At 48.6% G+C, this 10,829-nt stretch overlaps 1 protein-coding gene across 8 annotated transcripts in view; it reads right to left on the bottom strand.

Moving 5' to 3' along the window:
• Positions 1–5,234: 5,234 nt before the first annotated feature.
• The window catches only part of AKAP13 (A-kinase anchoring protein 13), a 222,893-nt gene continuing 217,298 nt past the window's right edge, over positions 5,235–10,829 (bottom strand). For all 8 annotated transcript variants that reach the window (XM_064456196.1, XM_064456197.1, XM_064456194.1 and 5 more), the window contains one exon: positions 5,235–10,812. In XM_064456196.1, coding sequence (XP_064312266.1) covers positions 10,763–10,812 — 50 coding nt within the window. In that variant the 3' untranslated portion in view covers positions 5,235–10,762. The remainder of the gene's footprint in view (positions 10,813–10,829) is intronic.

The raw sequence follows: 10,829 nt of genomic DNA, 5'->3' as shown, positions 1-10,829 counted from the left end.
CACCTTGGTTGCCCAGCTCTGTAACGGGGTGCTCCCCACCCTCCAAAAAGCATTTGGGAGGAAAGGGCAGGGGGGTGCTCAGCGATGGGACTGTGCAGGCAGCTGGTGGAACCAGACCTCTCCCAGGCCCAGGTCTGGGGACCTCCATCCCCGGGGACTGACCATGCTGAACCTCCCCAGATGCAAAAGGCTGATATGCCGATGTCTTATTTAAATGAAACTCATAGTGCCTTCTTGGTTTTTAAATATGCGTTTTTCCCAGGCTGACCCCAGCTGCCCTTGAAATAATACTATTGTGCAGTGAAGCCCTGCAGGGAATTACCATCTGAGCTCGCTCTCCCTCTGTCACTAGAGTCAATTAAAAGCAGTCTAGCTGGTGATTTAATACCTCCGGTGCCTGAGGAAGCCTCACATCCATCCAGAGGCTGGCATTTTAGACACATAATTGGAGTGGAGGAGTGGTTTTTTCCAGCCATCCAACATGCTTTCAAGTTCATCCATGTCTATACAGAGCACCGAAGCCTCGTCCTTGGCTTGTCATCTTCTCCTGCATGTTAATTAATGCCCAGCATTGCACATCCTCCCCGCGGTACGTCCCATGTCAAATTGTTTTCCTATTCCCCATGCACCTTCTGCCTTGGGATAAACCCAACATGATTTAGTCTCTGTAGAGGGTCCAGGCTCACAAACTGCCACCCCAGGAAACGCTGCTCATGAATGAAGTTAAGCTTCCAAGAGCAGGAGAAACCATTGCTCCCAGCTCCCCACAACCAGTTGGAAGTTTAAACTGGGCCCAATCCCTCTCGCTCCAGTGCAGAGCAGGAGCCTGGTGCCCTCCGGGTACCGGCAGCAGCACCGGGCGGGGGGGGCCGAGATGGGAGCCTGCAGCAGGGAATCTTGGTGGGAGCGAATAGCGGAGGCTGAGCTCGGTTTTTTTCCTTCCTCCTTACAATCTTCCTTTTCTTTCCATTTCACCACCTCCCTATTTAACATCATCGGCTGTTGTGCAAAACCATCAACCATGTTTGCAGCAGCGTGACCTACTTTACCACGTCGTCCTGACTTCCTCACTGAAATCGCAAGCTCAGAGCCCACCCAAGCCATTCAGCGTTTCTCAGCTGAATAACAAATCCAATTAGGTGGAAGAAAGCCTGGCTTTCACGCTGTCAGCGCCTGGACATCTCACTTCCCTCTCCCCAGTGCATGCTGCGCCACCGGCGGCTGTGTCTCACAGACACCCTGCACAAGGACCCCTCTGTATTGGTGTGCCTCCCCTCCAAAGGGAGGTGGTGGAAGGGTTCAAGAGGACCGATCCTGGCTATTCAACATGTCCTTTTGTTCCTCCTGACATCCCTTGGGGACCACAGAGCTCAGGAATCAAATAATTTGTGGTTTTTCAGTTCTCGCTCCCTTGGGAAGCCCTCCATTCCCAGCTGAGGCTAGAGGAATGGTCCAGGGTCACGGCAGAATAGCACAACTTGTGCTCATTAAAAAGCCACCGGCACTTCAGCCAGGACATGATTTAATCACTGATAGAAAGTCCCATCTCTCAGTCCTCGCATCACACCTAACCCCAGTCCTGGCTCCATCCAGAGAAAACATTGCAATTTTGCCCTTTGCTGCTCCCCTTACTCTCTTTTCCCACCCCAGCAGGGACCCCCCCCATACAGCCACCCGCAGACAGCCAGTCCCCAGGATGCTGGCTCCTCTCCATCACGGGGTATAGCCGTGTATTAAAAGGGATGAGTAGAAACAAAACAAGGAGGAAAAAAGCTTAAGGGCCACCAGAAAAAGCCCTTTTGGTTTTTAAGTTCCCTGGGTGGGCAGGATGGCCAGCCATCCCCTGCCCTGATGCGAGCCCAGCAGCACCATGGCCCGCAGCGTGTTGCCGCTTGGCTCTCCAGCAGGTGCAGGGAGGCGGGTAAACACCCATTACTCCATTTCTGGGTCACTGTCTGGAGGAATTACACATGCAAACACAAATAGCAGCCGCTTCCCTCCGACGGCCGCTTCTCTGCACCCAGCCAAGTGCTCACCGCGTCCCAGTCGCCTCCTCTGCCCACGCTGCTGCCCTGCCGGGCTTACGGCTGCCCTGGGGCTTCCCACAGGGCTCGGCTAATGACTCACCACTCCTGCTTGGCTCTAATTAGGCTCCTGTCTAATTAGGCTCACTGGAAAGATGTGGCTGGTGAGAAACAGCTCTTTGGTGAAAGGGGAAAGAGTGTCTGGAGACGCCGAGCGCCGGAGGGAGAGACGCCAGGCTGCGGCAAGGGGTCAGGGGGTATCGGGAATTTCCAGCTGAACTACATCTGTGCAAGGGATGGACTGTAAAGAATGGAGAGAGCGAAGGGACTTAAGCCCTCCCCGGGGACCCTCCTGGGTCTTGGCCCTACCCTGTCAGGGAGCAAGAAACAAACCTCAGCTCCATCCCACTGGGGACGCCTGGCTGAGGTGCCAGGACGTCCTCCAGCCACGGGCGAAGGTTGCGATTCCTAGCGTCGTTGAACAAGTTATCGCCATGCAAAAGGAGCCGCAGGATGCAGGGAGAGCAGGACAGGGCTCTGCAGGCAGCAGGGTGGGGGAGCCAGCCCTGAACCTGCAGCATCCTCCCCTGAGCCACCTTGGAACTGAGCAGGAGAGCAGGCTCTGGAGCAAAGCCATGTTTGGGGGGTATTTCAAGAGGTGTGAAGATAGCTTTTTTGGGCACCCATTTTGTCTGCCCATCCCTGTGAAGGCTAGGGGAGCTCATTCGTATGGGCTTTGGTATCAGTTGCTGGTGTCAAATATTATTATCCCCTTAATTTAAACACGTTCCAACCCCAAACAAATCACAATTGCAGTGTTTAACATCCCTCTAACTAATTAACAAAACCCAGGTGCCTTCTATGGCAAAGGTAAGTCGTTCCTTTACCATTCACCTTGTATCTGATCACAAGGCATCTCACTCACTCACTGAACTAATTAGGGTTTTGCCTTTCCTTCTCTTAATAAAACCTCGGTGAATGAGCAGCCTGTCTGCAAGCTCCAGCCCCGCTCGCACCTGTGTCCTCCCAGACCTCCAATTTCTCACCCTGGAGCCAGCGCTGGGACTGAACCCAGCAAGGGCAGGAAAGGGGAAACACAGATAACATGGATGTTAAAGGTGTCACTAAACCGTATTTCTGAAGAGCCTCTCCTGTGCCTGTCAATGCTCCTTTCACAGTCCCATCCAAGCGTAAGGAGCCTTTATGACCCCTTTCAGGTGAAGGTGCCAGTGAAAATCCAGCCACATCCAGATGACCCACCACATGGCTCCACAGAGATCTTTTGCTCTAACCTTAGGTACTAAGGAAAAGCCGGGCTGGGCAAGAAACGTGGGATGCTCAGAAACACATCACTGCTGCTTGGGGACCGTCTAAAACAATCAACCCACATGGTCTGGGGAGAGCGTCCGTTTCGTTATCTTAGCCACGCCGTAACAGCTCAGAGCTTGGGCTGCGGACGGGATTGTGGAAAGCCGGTTTAGGATATTCAGGTCACCACATGGAGATGGCCTGGAGAGGTGGGGTCCTTTGTTTCCTCCTCTACCAAAGGCAACTTGAATTGCATGCCCAGGCTCCTCTCTAGCATTTGGAAAGGGGTGGTTTGGCTCGCAACGTGCAGGACCGGAGCAGCTCACGGTGCCTGGTTTGCGCCGCACCCCAGCCTTTCCCTGGCGGGAGCTTGATTTAGCAAGAATTTGATTTTCTCCATTTGATTTGTCATCAGTAAATGTGCTCTTCCTCCTCCCACAACCAATGCCTGTCATATCGCATCGCAGCGATGCAAAGGCTTGGGGTCACCCGAGAGGTCCTTTTGGCAGGCACCCAGGTTGAGCCGAGAGGGGCCACAGGAAACACGCTCTTTAAACGCCCTACACAGGAGCCGAGGGTTCGGGGAAAGCTTTTATTCTCCTCAGTAAATAGGTGAGCTGGGGCGAATGGGAATGCAAATAAAATGAGGACTACTGAACAGCCATGGAGTTAAATGAGAGCTTTCCTCTGTCTCACACCCAGGGAGCTGCCCCTCTGGGAGCACGTGCTGCGCGACCGGGCGTAGGTTTGGGTTCACTGACAAGATTCAGGTTTTTTGAACAGCATGTGCAACACAGATGGGAGGAGGGGGGAAAATACATGCAGTGCACTGCTGGCTAACGGGGCACGGGAAGCCGGGTTGGCATTTCCTAATGCCTGTTAAGAAACAGCCCAACACCGCCAAGCAGCGTTCGTGTCGATGGCCTGAAGGCTTTGATCAATGCATCTGATTCTCCTCAAGCATCCTCCCTCTCCTTCCCTACCTCACCTCTGAAGACCAATGAAGTAATAGATGGAAATGAAGCAACTCCTCTGCCTCAAAACCAATATGCAGAGGGTGATGGGTGGAGGGGTCCCTGCTCCTTCCGCCTGGGGGGAGGACGCTCGAGTCCCGAGCAGGACTAGCAGTACAGGGGCAGCCACGATCGCTTTTCCAGGTAAAAGAAAACGGTGGAGAAACTCCAGCCGTCGTGGTCCTCTGTGCTGGCTCCTCATCGCACTGCGAGCAAACTCTGCTTCGGCTCTGTACTTTTGGCACCCTCTTCTGCCAGGACTGATGCCTGCAGGCACCGGGAACACGACGTACCTTCACCTCCCCAGGTGAGAGGAATGACCTGGACACCGGCTACGGCCTTTCTTGTCGGGCCTCCTCTTGCAGGAGCCGTGGAAAGACATCAAGCGCACCACATCATAGGTGCAAATATCCCTCCTTCCCTCCCGTCCCTGTGATGCGACGCAGCATCTCTAGTTCCCTCAGCCAAATGAGATAAAACCCCCTGTGCCTAGGATTTGCCAGGGACACAGAGCTATTCTGGCGGGTTACGGAACCTCTGTGCCATGGGACGGCACATGCAGCCACCAGACTGCCATTTACGTCGGCTTATGGAGCTGAAGGGGCCGAGAAAACGGCTGCAACACTTCTTGTAAAAAGATGAGAAGCCGTGTGGGTGTGGGGAAAAAACCCAAGGGGCTGATACCATTACGGCCACGTGCCCTTCAGCAAAATGCAAATCTTGTAAGAGAAGGAAAAGAAGTTAGAGAGTCCAATGGGTGCAGACTGGAACCCAGATGATAAAAGCAAACACTTGATTACAGGTAGCGTTACATCTATTCATTCAGCCTCGGTGCAGCAAAGTCAGCTACAGAAATATCAACGGTGTGGAAATAAATCGGGAAGAAAAATCAGAAATAAATTTATTTAAAAGAAAAGGAATTTACAAGAAGTTGATGCTGGTAGCTGAAAAGGTCGATAAATAAAAGCTTATTACAAAACCTAAGATTTTTCTCTAACTTGCCAAAAAATGTTAAGAATTTTACAGTCAATAACCTGCTTGTTTTTTACATAATTACAGATCAACATACAAGTAGATTTTACCCTTTTTTAAAAAGAGTCTTCTTTTCAACTTTTTTTTTTTTTTAACGGGTTCAACATGAAAATGCAAAGCATTTTTATTTATTTTTATACGTAATACACCTCAACACTCTGGGAATTACTCAAGTGCATTCCATATTAGTACAAAATAAACATCAGGCTAAACTTTAACCATAGGCGAACTGAACTGGACATAGGTTCTTATTTTTTCCTTTTGAGTCAATGTTTAATATCGATAAAGAAAACAATAAAATACTTCAGAGCATGGAAAGGATGGATACTTATATACAGCTTAAATACATACAAAGCTTATAGCTGTATGCAAAGCAGTGAATGTCGTCCTGTTCCCCCCACCCCCCAAGCAATGGAAGCGGAATATATTTGGGCAAAGCATCAGTGTCAGTGAAATGCGTGTGGAAAGAAAGGGCGCTGAGCCCTGAAAACGCAGGTGGGAAGGGAGCTAGCGTTACGCTTCCCGTCACGCAAGGGCACAAGGTGTACGAGACTAAGCCAGTTCAGCTCGCCTATCTTCAAAACTTAGCTGCATCACCAGATCAAAGAATCACTGATGGCTGCCCCTTCTGACAAATGAAGCAAGAATTATGAGCAGCAAGGGAGGGTTTTTTTTTCTTTTATTTAAAACTATTTTAAACATAGTTTAACCGTTTTAACCTAGTTTAAAATTTAAGCTTTTTTAAATTCCCAAACCTGGCCAGCAGGCAGAATAACTTCCAGAGTTCTGGTTAACAAGGAATGTTTTGTGGGATCTTGTATAACTCTCCTGGGCCTCCCCGCCCAGTCCTCCCTTGCCCCGTGCCACCGCTACTGTAGACAGCTTCCCTGGGATTTGGCACCTACGAAGCTCTTCTGACTCGGTGGCATTTGGAAGGACTGGATTTGGGCATTTCAGCGCCAGCTTTGAGATATCCTAGTGCCTCAAGGAAGGTGCAAAGATGATCAGACTCTATGGGTGCTCTTGCTTTTGAAAGGCAGTACAAGTCTGCACAAGCTAATAGCATTACTGTGCTTCTCAGCAGTGGTCAAACTTCAAGAGTGAGAAGAGTTGTCCACCCTCAGCAGTGGTGAGAGCTCCTGCCCCAGGGTTGGCACCTGGGAGGTCTCCCAGTGGCCTGGACAGAAATAACTTAGTGCACGGAAAGGGCCTCACTTCACTTATTTGGTTGTATCCCTCCACACCTCCTCTGCTCAGTGTTTCTCCAAGAAAAAGGAGGTTGAAGGCAAACTGCTGGTGGGACGGCTCCCCTACCGGCAGTAGTACCTGCTGTGAGGAAGGTGATGGTGACACCAGCATGGGCTCTCCCAGGGGATATACCTGATCCATCAGAAGCCAGTTCCTCTGGTCCTGCTACTCACCCATCTGCAGGGTGTCCCTGCAGATTCACACCCACTTTGATCTAAAAAGAATACAAAAAGCTGGCCTTCCTCCCCTCCCGGGGTAAAGCCAAAGCAAACCAGGAATATGCCTACTTGCAGCTCGGATTTTGCTGGGGATGAAGAGCGGGGAGCAGTGGCAAAGCTGATTGTCTCCACGTAACCAGAATGAAAAGGGACAAGACCAGTTCCATTTAAAGTGCTTTATGGCATCAAACTGACATCATTACATGTTGAGATGATCAATTCAGTTAAAAGAAGCTAAGGCCAACCCCACACAGCTCCAAGGAGTCTCACACCACTTGCTACAGGGACTCTCTACCACTGGCGTATTCTGACATGCCCAGCTAATACTGACCACTTCTGTACGTCATCTGAGCCTGCGCTCCCACTTCCCCGTCACTGAAACCTCTTCTGTTGGGCAGTGTTTAACACCAGACTAAGAAATGTCCAAGAAAAGAAAGTCTGGTTCTTCCTCTCCATCAAACACTACCAAAAAAAAAAAAAGCTCTGACAGCCCTTGCAGGGTCCTCTTCTCTCTCCAATGACATTTTTGAACCTGCTCTGGGTCCCAGAAACCCGACGCAGAACAGAGTGGTTTGGGTGCTCCAGATGGCATCAAGGGACTGGCTCCGGGAACCACAAAGCATCAGGCTGAAGAAATAACATGCTTTCAGCAACTGCAGGATGGATGCCAGGTGTGGAACTGGAGCAAATGCAATTTTAAGGCCAGGAAAAGGAAAGGGTTTGGTGCTGTAAAGCTGAGACCATACTCTATCAGACAACCCTAGGCAACCTGCAGGGATCAGAGCAGGAATCCAACTCTAGGGACCTATGCCAAGCCTTTCCAAAGAAAACCTGAGAAGGGAAAAAAATTAAAAGGCTAAAGAGATAAAAACATGGCCTCACCTTCCTAAAGGTGAAAGGAGGAGGAAGCAGTGTGGGAGTAAAGGCTTCATGCCAAAAAGAGTGAATCATGCAGTAACATACATCCCCCAGGGACAACGGTCTGTTCACCAGAATTTAAGACACGAACAGCTTTGATACACAGTATTTCTAGCTGGTATAGTTCAGATTCACGCCCATGGTTTCTTTGACAAGGAGCTGTGGGGACCTTATGAGATCACTGAGCAAATACTATTTTCACTTTGGGCACTGAACGCTCTTTTTGATTTGCAGATGATTTGAGATGGTCAAGCCAGGCAGAGACCCAGGGCTGCCCTGGGTCATGTGTCTCCCTTTTGATGCCCTTCTCGGAGCCATGGGACGTGCCTGTGTAACGAAGTCAACGCATGTTGGAACCGGGAAAAAGACAGAGGGATGAAAAGAAAAGCTCATACTAGCAAAGGCTCTTACAGACTGAGGGGAACTTTCAGAAACACTGGGGACCTGATCTCTGTTTACACAACAGTAAATGAGCCACGTGCCACTTTGGTTTCCGAAAATTTCAGCTTGGCACATTCACTTTTGCAGATATATGAACAGCAAGGCAGAAGTTATTTTCTAAAAGTGGTGGTTTTCTTATGAAAAAGTAACACCACAACACCAGCACATGCCTCCTTCAGCTCCTTTCAGGTTTAGGAGACCTGCCTGTATCTCCCCAGAGAAGCAACCGGACCCTCACATCACTGCAAGATGCTCCATGTTTTGCTTTTTCCTTTGCCTCCAAGAGGTAGGAGAAAACCTAAGCAGAATATTTAAAACGAGGAAACTAACTGATAGGAGGAGTCTTGTCTGAAGTCACTGCTGCTTTTTCCAGACTTTTTGGCCCAAAGATGCTCTGCCTTAAAGAAAGCTCTCGGTTGAAGTTGTGTAACTCTGGGCACGGCATGGACTGCTAAGCAGCACTGCCCAAACCCTGGTTCTGTAGGAACCAGGGAGGTAAGAACATAAAAAATAAAAATAAAAAAATAAAACCTAATAAACTTAGTTAAAAAAAAAAGAACTCTCTCAAATAAACAATATTAAATATTTTTTGCAAGCCCTGCTTGCAATTAAGAATAAGCACCAAATAATATTTAAAAAGCAAACTACAAATAAATCTCAAACCTCTTTTTTTTTTTTTGATTCTTAATAGTTTAGAGAGCTTCAAAAGCAAGCAGGTGGTCTAGGATTCCTGCACGGACCAAGGCAGACCAGTCTAAGCATCCACCTCACCACTGGTGCTGCTGATACTCATCGGCACCGAACTCTGAAGACTGCTGTGGGTTACTAGCTTGTGAGAAACCAGAGAGCAAACTGAAATCAAACAATAGTGCAAGAAGAGAAATATTTTTAAAGAGAAAACTGACAGGAAAGGAAATGCACTTGACAGCTTTAAACTCTGAGCAAACTCTTGAGCTATTTTGAAGCTGATAGTGTCTCATAACCATTTACAAATCCGCTCAGGCAACTCCCCTGAGAGAGTTTGGAAGAACAATAATGGAGACACTTTTCGCTTTGGAGGAAAGTTTGGCTCGCTGCATTTCTTTTCCCCCACTGAACACATCCTTGGATTCAACAGCTGTACAAACACCTCACAGTCGGCACAGCGAGAGCCACCCTCAGACCTTCTCCTTCCGCTGATGGCAGCACAGGGACACAGGGACATTTTCACCCTAAAGCCCACAGCGATGGAAACGGACCTGTCCCACAGCGTTTCTGTCCATGAGAATGTATTATCTCCCTAGAAATAGTTATAAGTGCACGGTATTGTATTGACATAGGAACTAGGAGCCGCTCGTTGGAGTTCGCTCTGCTCACAGCACTCAGTCCCCTGACCTGCGACATCTCCCTGAAGTGCTCTGGAATTGCTGTTGTCTCATTCTGCCTTAGGAACGAGCCAAGGAAGCTGACAAAATCCAGAGAAAGAGAAGCCCCCCTCCCCCCAAAAGTAGGGGAAGAAAAATACATACAGGAAAAAAAAGTCCCTAAAAGCAGATTTTCAGCCATCTCTCCAGTAAGTCATCAGGCTTGTAATGAAGGGACGTCAAATGCAACTGGAGACTATATTCTGGCAAAAAAAAATAAATATATTTACTTAGGGAATGGGAAGGAGTGAGCTGGAGCTCAAAGAGATTGTGTAAAAAATTGTCGCTTAGAGTTGTTCCCACTTGAACACTGTTTGTTCTGGCTCCCTGGGGTTGCCTTACAAATCTACTGAATTTCTCTTTTCTGCATCATTTTAAATATACCCAAAGACGTTCTGCTGGATTCCGGAAACAGTTTGACATTTAAATCCTTTGCCCCATGGAAATCTTTCAGAATTCCTTTAAATTTTACTTTTTTTCCTCTGAATTTTTGTTTTGAATGCTGTTACTGCCTCCTGGTGTAAGGTACCTTTCTGAAGCCAAACAGTCCATACACCACAAGCACAAAAGGGGCGTGCAAGTCAATGGTGTCACAATTGGAGCAGTAAGGGCAAGATATTTAATATCTACACGCTCCCTGAAAGTCATCAGGTATCATCTATCCCCATGGGCCGAGCTAAGCTTGGCTGTACAGACTGTAAGCATATCCCAGTGGATACATAGATACATATATGTATATATACAGTATATCTCTATATGCCAGTGTGTACGCACCATTTGTAGAGTCCTAATCTTTTGCTAAATGCTTGGTTTTGGTTACGTTCCCCAGAAAAGGGGAATTTGAAGGCACAGACCCCTTAAGGCTATGTTCTCTCATCCTTTAGCAGTAAGAGACAGAAAACGTCTATCCCAATCCTTTTAACCCAAGGTTTGCACAGAGAGACGGTACTATTTGCCGTGCAGTCAGCCTCTGCGGTGAGAATTCACGCAAAACCACAGGAGAGAGGCCCTTTCCCACCACTTAACAGACTTCATAACATGCTTTATTTAAAACCTCCAGATGCTTGTCAGATGCAGGCACCAGCAGCGTGCTGTGGAGCGGGCAGGGAGATGTCCACTGTACCAATGCCAAGAGTGACCGATGGAACTGTCCATGCTCAGCAGAAGATCTCCTCACCCTCTGGAGGTGCTTCTGATGAGTGAGAATCTGCAGCACAAAAAAAC

The sequence above is a fragment of the Phalacrocorax carbo genome, chromosome 7 (genome assembly GCF_963921805.1).
Source record: "Phalacrocorax carbo chromosome 7, bPhaCar2.1, whole genome shotgun sequence".
In the NCBI taxonomy this organism is placed as follows: Eukaryota; Metazoa; Chordata; class Aves; order Suliformes; family Phalacrocoracidae; genus Phalacrocorax; species Phalacrocorax carbo.
This window is presented reverse-complemented; position numbering and strand designations above follow the sequence as displayed.